The following is a 16,417-nucleotide window of genomic DNA, read 5'->3' as shown; positions in this document are numbered from 1 at the left end:
GACGAGGTGAAGATGAATGAACTTTATTTACTGGAACGGGAAAGTGCTTTGAGCGGACAACAAATCTTTAGCAACACAATTCTTCAGTGAATAAACTACAGAGAAATAAACAAAAATGAATTTTAAAAGTAAAAAAACACTACTTGTGCATATAGAAGTGCCAGAAAACACATTTCTTCTCAGTCACAGGAGTTTTTAGAGGATATTTAACCAATATTTTCTAGTAGACTTGAATTGAGACGTACAAACAAACATGTAGCTAACTAGCGTGTCACGTGGCTAACTACAGATTAGCTTAGCTTAAATAAAACATGTTACTGATGCTAGCACACCATTTGATTTAGAACAGTTTGTAAATAAAAATATACTTTTCTTTTTAGCTTTTGTTTTTTGCTTGCTTTTAGCACGTTAGCCGTAACTTAACAGAAGGGCACATTTAGCCACAAGCTAAAAATCAAGACTGTGTAGTTTAGTGCTATGCTAATGCTACACGGTTGAGGATAAGTTGTGAGGTAAATGGGAACTGCTAAAAATACTTGCATATAGTCACAAGTTCTGAATTCATCTGCAGAAGTAGTGTAGCACTTTCTAAGCAAACCCTCTTAAACCGAGCAAACAAACGTTAAAATACTTCATTCTGAAATCAGCTTTCAAAGATCACAAGAATTCAGTTCATTAGAAAACAGGACATTAAATTTGTCCTCAGCATTTTTCCAGAACTCTTCATTTATTCTTACATTATCCACTCATATAGAACAAATTATAGTTAATTTATGGCTCAGCTGCTCTAAAGGACGACTCCGGGTTATTTTAACCTGCTGTACATCACCTTAATGCATTCTGCAGAGTTCTCTCTATTTCTAGTCTTAGTTGTTTGGTTGCCATAGAGCAGGACTTTATACTGCAATGCAGAAAAATATAATGGGCAAAAATTGCAGAGAAACTACTTTGAGTTCAGGAGTTAAATTAAACCGGAAGGATCCTTTAACTGCTCTCTCTTGCTTTTCAGTGCTGCAAGTCACACCTTCTTGCATTAATTGGCACTTAATGTCGCCTTTGAACATAAATGGCACTAAAACATTATTAGCAGCTCAGTTTTTAACAAACTAACAGATTCTTTCTTGAACAATTGGTTCCATTTCCTCAGTTGACTCTTTTAAATGATAATCCCTGCACACTTCTCCATGCCTTTTACTCTTTATTGCATTGAATCCACAGTGTGTTTGTCTGACAGGAATCAAGTCCCACAGCTCAGTGCTTCAATGAAATCTTGACTAGTGACAATAAAAAGTGAACGGTCTCTATACATGCTCAACACAGCATAGAAGTGTGTATTTAGTCTATGAACCATGTGTAGGAGTGGCACATTGGCTGCTGAGATTTCAACACAACAGAGGAAAAGCAAACAAACACTGCTCTGTGAAAAAAAGGCACGTACAGGCACAAAAAGAGACGACAGCACGATGCCTAACTGCAACATCGAGGAGAGAAAAAGTGACGGCACATCATCAACGCTGGCTGAGTTCAAAGAATCACAGGTGAAGGAGGTGCTTCCATCATGACTAGTGTTTTACAGTCGTGGTCCAGTTCTGCCAGGCTCATCAGGGGAAATATTGCTTTACACTGTGCCCAGATTAGCACCTTAACCCACCACTGTGCAGTTTGATAGACACAGGGTTTGAGTTGCACGTCAGACAACAAAAACACTAAAGGTAGAAATATTAAATACCATCTAGAAACCATCTCAAATCTGTGGTTACAGTAATTCTCTGAGGCTCCACAGTCCTATATGATCCATGTTGGTGGCTTTAATTTGGTGCTTGGGAACATGTTTCGCAACATGTGAAGCCTTCATGGGAACACTCTGACACAAATATGAGGATCAGAATGTCTAAGTTTGGGACTTAAAATGGTGGAATTAACCCTTCAGACTAGAAGCAAGTTGATGCTCCAAATAAAGGAGGTCAAGCATGTTGAGGTTGTACCTATGAGGGACAACCCACTACAAACATCGGACAAAAAGCCGGCTGTCATTAGGCGACTTCTCACTGCAGGAACTTGAGGCAGGTGTGAGGTGGTTTGAACATTTACAGCCTGTTAAATCCGACAGGTTTGACTCTGTTAATTCCACCAAAAGACAAAAAAATAGTAAAATAGCAGTTCTTGGACATGACTCCACTTCTGCTCCACTCTGCTGTTTTCTCCAAGTTTAACTAATCAGTATAATCATCTCCAAGTTGAACCTACAGCAGTTGTTCAGGGCCACTGTGATAGAATTAAACGTACAAATGAAGAATCTAATAACGTCTTCTTCTGGACTCTACATCATGGTTTTGTATTCAATGGTTTATGCAAACAGGGAGGTCAGTAGGGAGCTAAGACGAAGCACGACTGCCTCTTTAGAGAAGCTGTAAATCTGTTGGACTCAACTCATCAATTATAAATGTGGAACTGGTTTGCAACACGATTAGTCGACCTAAACACTGCTTCATGTGCAGTATTGTGAAAAAACAAACCTAATCTTCCTCGACTGCCAGTTTGGACAGGAGAGATTCAATGATCCAGATGCCTCTGACTTGATGAAGATGGAGACCCACTCTAGACGGAGAGTGAGGATTATTCATCCCATCTGTCTTAAGGATGAGGCAGGGATCTTCCTGAGCCTTCTTATTCTAGCTGCCACCATGACCTGCAGCTGAAAACATGGCAGAAAATAGACCTAAACAAAAGTTTCATCCACACAAAGTGAAATCATCCGGCACCAAAGACCAGCCAGTAGCAGATGGACAGATCATTTTCGTAAAAAATCGTTCTTCTGTGGACTCCTTAGACCTGAGGGGGACCAAACTAAAACTTTAAAACTAACTTATGTTTGTCTTAAGGATAATAAAGTAAGGATTTCAGAATTTTGCTCTGAATTCCAAAATACTGTCTGAGGTTGGTCTTTCAGTATTGTAAAACATATTTAAAAAAAAAAAAAAAAAAAAAATATTTTTGGAATAGTGTTGCTCAAGACAAAAATGATCTGTTACAAAAAATATTTTCATACTTCTTGAAGAATCGTCAATAGTCAGTGCCGTCTTTTCATTTATTAAGAATAAAACTCTGTATTTTCTCCTTAAGATGAGGAAACGTTCAGTTTGGCAAGACAAATGCAGGAATATTAGAACAATGGTAGAAGTTTGTCCAACCTCCTGAGCAGAACTACAAGACATCCACAGATATTTACAGCTTAACTTAAAGTCAAAGCTCACATGATCCTGAGGGAGTGGAGTTATTTTTGTTCGATTCCTTGGGTTTTTGGAATAAATCTACTGGACTGAAAATCCACCAGAGTAACCAGAGAAAGATGACACAGATTCAGAGCGTCTTCGTGTGCAGATTAATATTCCATTCATGTTCAGGATAATCATCTATCCCCCTAATGAGTCGGTGCCTCAGTGCCACCACATATATAATAATGGAATAAGCCTTCATCCTGAACATGGAAATCTTGGAAGTTAGCTGAGATGTGGAGATATTAACGGTTGTTATTCTAGCACATTTAAACCACGGCTACTTTGTTTAAGAAGAGACTTATTGTCTCATGTGAAACTAGCAAGAACAGCGTCTGAATGACTGAATCTTTGTCATGTGGACCTGAAGCAACAAAAGTCCTCGTCCTAAAATGGCATTGCACTTTTCTTTTTCCTGAGAAAGACTGTGAATAAGGAGCTTTGTGGAGACAATCTGAGAGGCGCCACGTGGAAATTGATTTAGTCAAAGCTGAATGAGGCAAGTTTGATGGCCTTCATTAACCATAAATCCCCAGATATTACACCGTTCAACTCTTTAGTGCCAGTTTAGGTTGTAATTTTGCTCCTAGCTTTTGATTTGTCTAAAAATAGCTCCAGCACATGTGTATTTTCCAAATAAAAATCCATCTTTAACAACATCAGGCTTGGTCCCTTACAGTGCATCTACTTCCAAATGGTGACCAGAGACACCAAAGACAGAAAGATGTTGAGGTCCAGAGGAAGTTTTGCAATGAAAACTTGCTGTTATTGCACCACTGCAAGTCTGGGATGTCTGCAAGCTTTAAAAGGCTTTTCTGAGGCTGATGTCCTGCAGATTCATTGCTGTTTAAAATTTCTTCTCAAGAGCATTGATGGTGTGGAACAGAACAGTACAGAGGTTTTGCGTTAAACCAGCAGAAGATGGTACCAGTCTCCATGTTTTAGTACATTTTGTATGTTTGTTAGTTGCTGTCATTCAACCCTTGTTGTCGACAGCAGCAGGCAGCAGAGGCTCCGCCACTTCGCTCCTCTCAGTATCATCGCCATCTTTCATCACATTCTTCCTGGTTTGATAGTCAGTCAGCTTTTTCCTCTTCTCATCCTTCTCTGCGGCGTCTAAACCGACCCTCTGGAGAGGTGGGAACTCCTGGCAGTACACCGGCGGCAAGCAGGGCACCAGATGCACCTCGCCACTTTCATTCATGAGCTGGACGCAGGTGTAGAAGTCCTGCGGCGCGTGGTTGGTGGCGGGGATGGCCATGCTGTAGTCCGTCCCCGGCAGTGAGACGATCTCCGGCCTCGGCCACGGGGAAGACATGTCCAGCAGCGGGGAGAAGGCTTGAGGAGGCATGGAGCAGTAGGGCGACACGTACGCCGTCGAGTTCTGCGTAGTGAGCTGATGGTGGGCGTTCACCGGCATCGGGTTGGAAGGAACCAGAAAAGTTTCTTTCTGTTTGTCTGTGGGCTCGCTCAGGACGTCATAGTCCTTCACTGAGGTGAGATAGGCGCCGTCGGCGCTTACCTGGTCCCAGACTTCCTCATAGTAACTGGGAGATTTGTAGCTGTGGAAGCTCCTGAAGTGATAGTTGATTTCATCCAAGTTTCCCTTCTGAGGATGGAGGTGAGAGGGACGGAAAAGACAAGGAGGAACAACAAGGAACAGAAAAGAGAAAGAGGATAGAGGAAACATGGAGCAAATTAAAGGAGAAAAAAGAAGTCAAAAGACGTTGAAGAGGTGGAAGAAAAGGAACAAAAGAGGAAGAAAGAAGCAGCGAGAGCAAAGGGGCAAGGAAGAAGGGAGGAGTGAAGGAAGGAGAGAATGATGAACAGAGAGATGAAAGTGGAGACAAGCAAAAAAAATGAAGGTAAAAATAGAAAAAAGAAGCAAGAGAGCGAGCAAAGAGAAGCCCGAACAGTAGAGAAAGTAAGGAAGAACAGGAGGATGATGAAAGGCGAGGTGGAAGGAAAGTCGGCAGTGACAGATGGGAGAAAAATGGAGGGAACGGGGAAAAAAAGAAACAGAAGTACAAGTTCAGAAGAAGTGGCTGGAAGAGGACCCTGAAAGCAGCAGTGAATTCATGTGTTTTACCTTCAGGAGCAGCGGGTCGATGCCAAGGATCCGAGGCTTCGGAACGGGTGGCAGAAAGTAGTCTTTAATTCTGAGGGTGAATACACATTTAGCACCGTGTTACCACAGAGGCAGACATGCAGCTTTACACTCATGTCACGCATTCATTTTCTGCTTTCAAAACACTGAGATGTTACAGAGACGTCTACAGCAGCTGTACTGACTCATTAACATGAGCCAGGAAAGCATCATTAAGCCACACAGCTGCTTCCATCAGATACTGCAGATGTAACCAACACCACAGGAGTCCAGGAGAACAGCAGCTTCAATGCAACGCTCAGTAAGCTCACACAGCGTACAGTTAGTGCTAGAGCCATTACAAACAGACGTTACCATCACAATCCTCATCATCAGACGCCTTCTACTCCACCAACTCACCAACTTTTATCCTCACCTACGGACACTTGAAATAGAATCTGTGAAATTTAAGCTTCATATAATAAAACAAAAAATTTCTGAGGTAATCTTAAAACAACCCAATTTCAGTAGGTTTTCCACACATTCAACTTTGAGGCTGTTCGACCATCCATCTCAGAATTAACAATGATAAAAACCTGAAATCAAAAGAATCTGAAGTATTGGACAAACAGATCAAATATTCTCTGGCTATGGCTGAGTTGAAATATGTTTTAAAAAGTTGGAGCCATCATGAAAAGTGCCATCTTTGAGCCACATTACCATAAAAATTGATAATACAAAAGTCAACTAATGATATTTTCTGTCCCACGTGTAGCTGCATGTCACAATAATACAAAATAAAACACAGAGAATACCTTTTACTATGAATTACTTTGTCAAAAAACAGAAATGTTGTCTGTTATCTTGAATAGCTCTTGAGATATTGTCATTGAAACATAGCCTTACATGTCAGTGTGTAGAAAACCATGCTGAAAGTGGGTCTCAAACTATTTGATATGTCAAGCTAAACTCTGACAAAAATCTTGATAAATATCGACATTTGACGTCATAAAATTATCAGGCAAATCAGAGATGGTGGGGCCAAAATTTCATGATTTGACATTGAATTCCTACTAGGAATTAGGAGCCCATGATCTTTAGGTGACCTAAAGAATAACATTCTGAATACAAGTGATTAATATCAGATCTTGTTCAGGACGTCTGGACTCAACCTTCAGGACAGATGGAAGGACAGAGGTCAAGGATCACGACAGCAAGGATTACTTATCCCATCTGTCCCTTCTTCTCTCAGCTGCCTCCATGACCTGCAGCCTATTAGCATCTATTAGTTCCATATATCTCCTGTTATCTCTAGTTAGCTCAAGATGTCTCCTGATACCTCCCCATTAGCTCCTATTATCCTCTGTTAGCTCTACATGGCTTTTGTTAGCTTCTTTCCTGTTAGCTGCTGTAAGATTATCTTTGCTCCACTCAACTACAAATAGCTCAGTTTAACTCCTGTCAGCCCCGATTTGCTTACAGCTTTTATGAGTTTGTTAGCTGCAGCTTGCACTTGCTAGCTCCTGTTAGTTCCTAATTTCCTCTGTTTGATCCAGTTAGCTACAGATAGCCCCCTGTAGCTCTTACTACATTACCATTAGCTCTTAGCTCCAGTTTGCAACTTGTTTGTTCCAGATAGCTACAGATAGCCTCCTTTAGCTTTTATTAGCTTCTATTAGCTCCAGTTTGCTCTAATTAGCTTTTAACTTGTTTGATCCAGATAGCCCCCATTAGCTCTCATTAGCTTCTCTTTGCTCCAGTTTGCTCTGACTGAATTTAATTTGTGATACTAATAAAAAAATGTTGCACCTGTTTAAAACCCAGATCCTCACAAAAACTGCATTTTAAATGTTTCTTGACAGGAAGTAGCCTTTTTGTTTCTACAGAGTTTATATGATGATGCTGCTCATCTTACACTACTTCTGTACTACACAAATTACCAGCAATAAACAGGCTTTTGTTGTGTTCACTCACTGATTTTCTTGTTAGAGATTAAAGTAAAGCCAAACTAAAGGAACATACTAAAGAATAAGATAAATATAGTATAAACAGATACAGATTTATGTGCTTTCTCACCTCCTGCTCTGTGGAATAATACCAAAGGTGATGACCAGCAGAGCCACGACTCCGACCCCCGTCACCAGAATCAGCACCAGAAGCTTCCCTGCACAGGAAAAAGAAAATGTAATCACAGTCACAGCGTGACACCTGCAGGTTTGCAAATTTAATCATAAAAGAAAATTTGATTTATGAGACGCTGCTGATTTCTGAAGTCGTGAGGCAGCGTCCCATATTTGTTCTTTTTCCAATGTGAGAGAAATGTGGTGAATAAACTTAAAGAGAGCAGCTTAACTTCCCTGACTGTGGCCTGAAAACTCCTCAGCAGGAGTTAAAAGGTTCAGTCGAGGCCACAGTGTTCAGATCTTTACTCCAGCAACCGACCGCTCACTCGTCTTTTACTCTCATTCTTTACTTCTGCTCTTTTGCAAATTATTGTTGAATTGTAATTGCCCAAAGAACTAAAAACAAAGCACCTTTTATGTCCATCTTGGAAAAGTGAAGAGCTGCTAATTGACACATAAACATTATTATTGTAAGAATTATAATTAATGCAGTTCAAACGGTACAAAACTGACAAAACAAAACCTGAAAATAATTCTCAAATAAAGAAAAAGATAAAAACGATCAAGAAACAGGACACAGATTCACAGTAAAATGCATTAATACTTAACTTAAACCTATTAGTTTAATATATGTTTGTATGATGTCAATAAAATGATTCTAATAAGGAGCAAAAACAGTTTAGAGATTTACAGAATTTAATTTCACCAATAAATTTAGCAGAGATTTATTTCATGCTTTAGCGTGTCAGCTGATTAACAGACCACTTTTTCACTTCCTCACCACAACCATCTTGTTTTCAGATTTTACAGTATGTTTTCTTTCAATCATAAATCAGCATTAAATGGAAGAAATGAAGCATTTTAGTGGGTTTTCTATCTAAGGACTTTTTACGGGGTACAATTTACATTAAAACTCATTAATTTTTAAAACAAGCTGAACACAAGAATGGCTAAAATGCTGTTGTATATTTTAAGCTCTTTTTATCGCTAAAAACACATAAAATCCCTTTTAGACATTACAGTCCATTTGTTAAAGCTGAATTTTACTGAAGAAGTAAATATTTCCAGCAGCTAATTTGAACTCTTCCTGCTGATTGGTTCAACTATCAGGTGTGATGAAGAAATGACTCAACCAAACACTGACTATAATAAACAATAACAACACTACTGCCGTCACTGCAGCTAAGAAGAGCGGGGTGTGAATGAGCATCACCGTTGCCATGGAGACCCTGCCTGTGGGCATACCTGTGGGCGGCCTGGTGGGGATGCTCATCGACAGCGTGGAGCTCCATTTGCTCCACAGGCCGTAGTTGTGCGACCGACAGCGAACTCGGACCACGTAGTCGCCGACGGGGAGGCCGAGCAGCTCCACGTGAGGCTCCCGCAGAGGATGCTTCACCTGCAAACAAACAAACATTTATGTGAATTTGTATTTGACCAACAGGTTGCTTCTGGCTGGAAATGACATCAACAAGTGATAAAACACAGTGAGGCAGTGTTTTAGAGATGTGAATGATCATTTTGAACCGTTTCTGTGTCTGAGAAGTTGAATCCTTCTTCGTTGGTGTCTACAGAGACGAGCTTCCTGCAGAGTCTCCTGGATGTCTGACTGAGATGATGCCAACACACTGCTCACATTCATCATGAAGGATGCTTACTATGAACACTGGAACTTCAAAACACTTGGATTTACAGCCTTTTCCATCATGTGAGCAGCAGCTTTTTCTCAATGACAACAGACCTCACTAAGATCTTTGGTCTTATCCATGACTTTAAATAACTGACTAGAAAACCACTGCACCACCTGCACTCAGTTTATAGCAGATTAGAAAGTTCTGTGGTGAGATACAACAAAAATAAAGCGACTTGGCCTCAAGGACCAGAACTATGTTGGAGGAGAGAAGGTGAGGCTTTTAACCCCAAGAACACCAAACCTATCTTCAAGCATGGTGGTGGTAGTATCATGCTCTGGGGCTGTATTGGTGCTTTACACAAACTAAATGGAATCATGAAGAACTGCCATAGCCATTCTTCAGGGAAACCTAAATTCATCAACCAGCAGGTTGATCTTGGACTCAGTTGGGTGTTTCAACAAGACAATGACACAAATGCTCATCAAAAGTGGTAAAGAAATGGTTGAATCAGGCTAGAATTAAGGTTCTAAAATGGTTTCCCCAACGTCCTGACTTAAACAACATTGCGAACCTGTGGACTGATGAAGAAACACATCTGCATCAGAGACCCAACCAGTTTAGTTGAACTGCACCAGTTCTGTCAAGAAGAGTCAAAGATACAACCAGAAGATTGTGGATGGAGACCAAAAGGCGAAAATGGCCAAAGGACATTTAACCAAATATTAGTGTTGCTGTATGTATACTTTTGGATCTTTTCCAAAAGATCTGTAATAAATCTATGAAAGAACCAGAATGCACGTGTTCCAATGATTCTACCATAGATCATTAAGAGTTATAGCATCACCGGAAACTCAAGATTCCAATGATATATATGGTCTTTATAAGTGAATGGAACTTCTGCACACAGCTGTATACTGGTTTCATAAATCAGTTATCGATCTCCTTGATTACTAAGAATCTGCATCAACTCAGAAAAAACACATCAGTCAACCGCTAGTAGATCTTTTTTCTATGCTACATTTATTTGTGTCTTCAGATTGTACATTCAATATTCAGATAAATGCAGAACAGCTCAGCACACACAGTTCTCTGTGTTTTTACAGTGTCTCTTACAATGTTCTGATAAATAGTGCGAGTTTGGTGATTTTTACTACAATTTTACAGCTAACATTCCTTTTGAACTCACTGGTGGATTCTGGGGTTCAGATTAATCAGAAATTCATCAGAGGTGACTGAAAAAGAATTCTACACTCAAATTTGGAATTTGTGGGAAACCACTTCTCTCTCAGGCTCATTGAAGTGCTTCACATTCGCTGACATGAGAACAAGAAGGATTCTGTTCTCTTCAAGGTAACAGCTACTCACAATTTAACTGCAGCCTTTGGAGACTCACTGCTAGAAACGCTGTTCAGGAGACAGGTTTGGGTGAATATCAGTGCTTCACCATCGATAGAACAGAATATTTGAACCACTGTCGGGTGAAAACACACTTGCTTTTTACTCTTTAAGCATTAGATGACAGTGGAGATAAAGTGTGAGAACTCCTTTGGATGATAAAAATGCTTCATAAACAGCTGCAGAAAGTGAAAACTGAATGTTTCAGTGTATCTTGAATACAGTGGTGTGCTGGTGGTCCCTTTGGGGGTTCAGTTTCTAACCCTGATGGTTGATTAAAATGTTAACACCACCTCAACAAGAAGCTGAGGATTTCCCTGCGTACCTTCCAGTTGTCGGGCTCAGTAACGCGTCTGTACTGCAGCTCGTACACCAGCGTGATCCAGCCGTACTGCAGGTCCGAGGGCACCGGGTACCTCCAGGTCAGCAGCGCGTTGTGGCCCATTTCATCCCCGCCGGCATCGGTCAGCGTGTAGGTCAGGTTGACTGGAGCTTCAGTCTGAACTGTCCAACACACAAAGACACACAGAGCACATGTAAAATGTTAGCATTTAGTCAGAAAAAAAGCTCATTTCATCTCTTCAGATTTCTCATTTCTTCTTCTCTAGATGTGAATGAGGTCACAGATATCATGGTGGATCTTAAAAGTCTTCATAGATGCAGAGAACCACACGTTTATGATCTTTAAAACAAAGCCTTGCTGTGGTTGGTTATGAAATGAGATATTTTCTATTATTCATGCAGGAAAACCTCAACTGTGCCACATTTACAACCATATGTATTATTAAGTCAGTGCATCTATGTTTGCTTATTCATGCTCATGATATACATGTCAACACTAATCTGTACATGGAGAAACTTCCAGAAAAACACTCCAGCTCCTCATCTCCACCATGAAGACCTGAAACACATCTGATGGGTTCTAGCTATATTACACTGCCTGCTCAAAGAAAAAGTCTCCATCTGGATTTAACTAAGTAAATAGTTCAGATCCTTCCATTGGATAATTACCGCAGTGATGACAACTTCTTTAACCCTAGCTGATGCAGTGAGGAGTTTGTCATTTCTGAAACAACCATGTTGGAAGACATATCCTGTGGTCATGGAAAGGATGTTAATCTGTCTCAGAAGGATCAAATTATTGGCCTGCATCAAGCCAAGAAAACAAATAAGGAGATGAAACGACTAAAATCAGGTTAAGAACCGTCCAACGCATCATTAAAACCTGAAGGATAGTGGAGAACCATCATCTTCCAGGAACAAACTCTTAGATGATCGTAGGAAACCAACAGTAGAACTCATGGCTGTTTAATAGTGAAAGTAAGAACATTTCCACATGAAGGGAACTCAAAGGATTGGGACTAAACAGCTGTTTCTGAAGTTTATTTTCTTCCGTCACATTCTTACTCACTCTGAGCTTGTTTTTAAGGTTTCACTATGCTGATTGTATCCTCCAACAACTTGCTCCTCTGTCTTCTGTTTCTGAGTCATGCTGCATTTATTTTATTCTATTTTTTTCGTTTTATTCTCTCTGACGTTCTAAATTGTTGCCACGTGTCTGATGGTCTCAGGTGAAACACTCATTACTTCTGTGGTTTTTTTCTTTTTGTTTCTTTTACAGGATCTTGTGCAAACAATTTACTTTCAGCAAATTACTGCATGAGACATTTAGAACAAGGAGATGTTGAAGAAATATCACAGTTTATCACAGTTTTATGGTTAAATTTGGTTCATTTCCTGACAAAGACTTTTCTAGACATCACACACGACACGTTCACAGACCGTCAGAAAGGAGAAAGTCTTTCTGTTTTCACAACTGTTACCTTTTATAAATAGTTTGGCAATTTTTATTTATATTTTTAAATAAACCATTCCTGTCAAATTTTGGTGTTCATGTGGATCAACCACAACTAAGGACTGTATTGTGCAAATAAAGCTCTTAGAATCATTTTCCACTGTGAATTTAGACGCTGTTACTCCCCCACTTTTCTTATTTCTACATGTGTAGATTAAAGGTCCTGTAAAAGTGACTGATTGATCAGGAAAAACAATCAGGAGCTACAGTTTTCAGCTCTGAATGCCTCACCAGTAACATGACATTTCAGTGTAATCTGTGTGACATTTCACTTGGCCCCAGTGGGAATGACGTGGAGGACAGACGGTCCTGCAAGCTCCAGACCAGAGCCACGACCCGGAGCGCCCCCAAGACCAACTAAAGATGGCCCTGCCGTCCGCCTGAGGCTGCCACACATGTGGGCGGAGTGTAAATCACACACTCCTGCTCTTCCTGCTGCAGGTAGGAAGGTCTTCTGAGTCCCTTAGGAAATATTCATTTACATTTTGCTAACTTATCACCATGGAAACAAGATGGATTACTGTTAGTAAGTTCTATTTACAATGTGTCATCATCCATCGTTCTTTTGTTCAGACATAAGGTGAAGAGGCAGATGCTCTTCACCTTTTGTCTGAACAAAAGAACTCAAAACTAATGTATTAACAAGAAGACATGATGAACGTTTTTGAGCTACATACACATATATATATATATATTAGAACATGTGACTGTAAAGCTCCATTTCTCCGTATTTAAATTAGCTAAATATAAACATATAATTATTTTACAGATATTTACTGCTATTTTCAATGTTTTTCCACATTACATTATTATATTTTTTAACATACCCTTGCTGACAGATATCCACGGTTTATTATGCTTTTGTTTGCTATTTTACAGCATGAATGGACAGATAACTGAGGGAAAGTTAAAAACAAAGATTCTCAGGCAGCGTCTTCATTCATTCACTGATCATCAGGGTACTTTGATATTTAAAGTTTTGTCGGCATTTCGAATAAAATGTCCTTTCCTGGCTCTTAATTGAAAATGGAATTAGCTCCCATCTTTCTGCCTGTTAATGCTGTAAGAGTTAAATCTCCACACAACCTTATCGCCTCTCTGGGAGCAGAACAAATTAAAGCCGTGAGTCCTGGAGGCATTTCACATTTGCACATTATTTATTTTCCACTCGACTGCGAGAGGAGACACCTGCTGCTCTGCCTGCAGGTCTCTGGAGCACCGCAGGCCGTTCGGCCGCTTGGCTGAGCATCAAGACGCCTTTTCACCGCCACCCTCTTACCCTCCTTCCTTTTCTTGTGTTTATTTGTTGTCTGATATTGCTACTGCTCTGCTGGAATAAACAATCACAAAAATAGAACATTTCCCATCTCTAATATCAGGCGAACTCTGCACCAGGTTTTTTAAACGTCCTCCTAAATAAGAAAAGAAAAGTGACGACCATACAGGAGCTGTTCTGAGTCTGGTGCAGGTGGTAAATGACTCTGAGAGAACTTGTGTCCTTACCGATGTCCGCCACGTCCAGGCAGTGCTCCTGGGAGGTGTAGTTCTGGCGGGCGGTGACGGCCGTAACGTTCATGCAGTAGATGGTCCAGATAGACGTGTGGCTGCTGTCGAAGTGGCAGCTGTTGGAGCCGGCGGTTACGTAGTCTGGACATTCATGTCTGGGCCCCTTACTGCAAACAAAACCAACGACAGATGAAGTTATTCATCTAGTTATCGTCCCGTCGGACTCCTTCCTCAGTAAATTATTTTGTTCAAAGATATGCATTAAACACCTAACCTGGCTAAAAACACTTTCTGTTTTCACTTTCTGTTCTGAAGATCCTGTTTGTCTCATTTATCTATAGTTTGGTTTCTCAGGGGTTTGACTTTTAACATGAATCTGGGGCCAGACTCGGTTCCATGATGGAAACCATGTGAGGACTTCAGATGTTTGGAGTTTCATCCATCACAGAGGCTCCTGATTCGTTCAGCAGCAGGACGAGTCCAAACATCAGACAGAAACATTTACAGCCACAAGAAGAACAGGAGTCCAGCAGCAGGTGGATGAACCCACACAGGGACGATCAGGGACTCAGTACACTGAGACAGACCGAGTCCACAGGAGACCTGAAGCAGGTTCTCAGAGAAGATCCAAAACCACTTCAAAACCAAGTCCAAAAACATTTTTAAAATGAGTTCAAAACTAAATCTAAAACAAAGTTCAAAACTAGTTTACAGCCGGCTGAAATCCAAATCCACAATGAAGTCCAAAACTAGTTTAAAACAAAGTCCAAATTCAGTCTAACATGAGGCCAGAAACCAGTCAAACCAGTCAAACCAGTCCTGATCTCAGCGTCTGGAGTCAGTGAAGAAAGTTCAGGTTTTGGGTGGAAATGCAGCTCATTTAAAACCCTGTTTGTCACATCAGTCACTTTTGATCATTGATCATCGATCACTGCAGCTTCAGATGTGACGACTGCAGTATAAAAACTATTAATAGCAAATGAAAGCTTGTTAGAGTCGCCTTTGGTTTTAAAAAATTATTCCACAGTTCTGTCCAGATAACATTTACTAAAACACTGACTGGTTAGATGGTGGGAAGGTGACAGTTTTGTGCCATTCGTCTGATATAATCCTAAATTACTGTTTCTGATCTAATTAACCTGACAGATACTCTGTTCTTTTATTTATTTCAACTGTTTTTCCTAAAAACAGTCAAATGTAGGTAAATGTTCATAAACCTGACGGAGGTGCAGACAGAAACCAGTACGTACTGGTTAAACTGGTCCTGGACTCCCAGCTGCTCTGGTCTTATTTTAATGAGATAATTCCTCAGTTACTTTTGTTCTCCACAAACAAACACCAGCGGCAGCAGGAGAACCGATGGATGCCATGTGGGGTCAAAGACACAATCCAATCTGTCCTGGTTCCTGGCAGCGTTGTGTCCTCTGGGCAGACCGCCGTCTGACCGGGGCCACGTGAGGCCGTTCAGGATTTCAGAGCTGCTCTCAGATATCGACGTATTAAAAGCTGAAGTCCAACATGAGAAATCAAACAGGATTTAAACAGCCGCACTCAAATGACCAGAACCCTCAGAGTTTCTGAGGTCAGACTGCAGCTGCAGCACAGACTCTGGTTTGGTGTTTTTAGCTCCTGGTGGAAGAATTTAAAGTGTTTTAATCACATTTAATGTTTGGATAAAAGAAAAACATTCAATCAACTCTGAGTGGTTTCTGGTTCACTGTGGATTCAGAAATGTGTTCCCTGCAGAAGCACACATTTAGAACCGTGACAGAACTAGAACCGTGTTAGAACTAGAACTGTCAGAACTAGAACTGTTAGAACTAGAATTGTCAGAACTGGAACTCTTAGAACTAGAACCATGCTAGAACTAGAACTGTTAGAACTAGAACTGTGTTAGAACTAGAACTGTGTTAGAACTAGAACTGTTAGAACTAGAACTGTCAGAACTAGAACTGTTAGAACTAGAATTGTCAGAACTGGAACTCTTAGAACTAGAACCATGCTAGAACTAGAACTGTTAGAACTAGAACTGTGTTAGAACTAGAACTGTGTTAGAACTAGAACTGTTAGAACTAGAACCATTAGAACTAGAACTAGAAGTGTTAGAACTAGAACTGTGTTAGAACTAGAAGTGTTAGAACTAGAACTGTGTCAGAACTAGAAGTGTTAGAACTAGAACTGTGTTAGAACTAGAAGTGTTTTAGAACTAGAAGTGTGTTAGAACTAGAACTGTGCTAGAACTAGAACCGTGTTAGAACTAGAACTGTGTTAGAACTAGAACTGTGTTAGAACTAAAAGTGTTAGAACTAGAACCGTGCTAGAACTAGAAGTGTTTTAGAACTAGAAGTGTGTTAGAACTAGAACTGTGCTAGAACTAGAACTGTGTTAGAACTAGAACTGTGTTAGAACTAGAAGTGTTTTAGAACTAGAAGTGTGTTAGAACTAGAACCGTGCTAGAACTAGAACTGTGTTAGAACTAGAAGTGTGTTAGAACTAGAAGTGTTAGAACTAGGACCGTGCTAGAACTAGAACTGTGTTAGAAC

General features: G+C 40.4%; 1 protein-coding gene across 2 annotated transcripts in view; it reads right to left on the bottom strand.

The window, feature by feature from the left end:
• Positions 1-7: 7 nt before the first annotated feature.
• LOC111573340 (growth hormone receptor-like) overlaps positions 8-16,417 on the bottom strand; it is a 36,712-nt gene continuing 20,302 nt past the window's right edge. For both annotated transcript variants that reach the window (XM_023277456.3, XM_035951540.2), the window contains 6 exons: positions 13,872-14,041; positions 10,839-11,017; positions 8,730-8,883; positions 7,438-7,525; positions 5,365-5,434; positions 8-4,884 (listed from right to left, as the gene is read on the bottom strand). In XM_023277456.3, coding sequence (XP_023133224.2) covers positions 4,252-4,884; positions 5,365-5,434; positions 7,438-7,525; positions 8,730-8,883; positions 10,839-11,017; positions 13,872-14,041 — 1,294 coding nt within the window. In that variant the 3' untranslated portion in view covers positions 8-4,251. The remainder of the gene's footprint in view (positions 4,885-5,364; positions 5,435-7,437; positions 7,526-8,729; positions 8,884-10,838; positions 11,018-13,871; positions 14,042-16,417) is intronic.

Source organism: Amphiprion ocellaris, chromosome 24, assembly GCF_022539595.1.
Source record: "Amphiprion ocellaris isolate individual 3 ecotype Okinawa chromosome 24, ASM2253959v1, whole genome shotgun sequence".
Lineage (NCBI taxonomy): Eukaryota > Metazoa > Chordata > Actinopteri > Pomacentridae > Amphiprion > Amphiprion ocellaris.
This window is presented reverse-complemented; position numbering and strand designations above follow the sequence as displayed.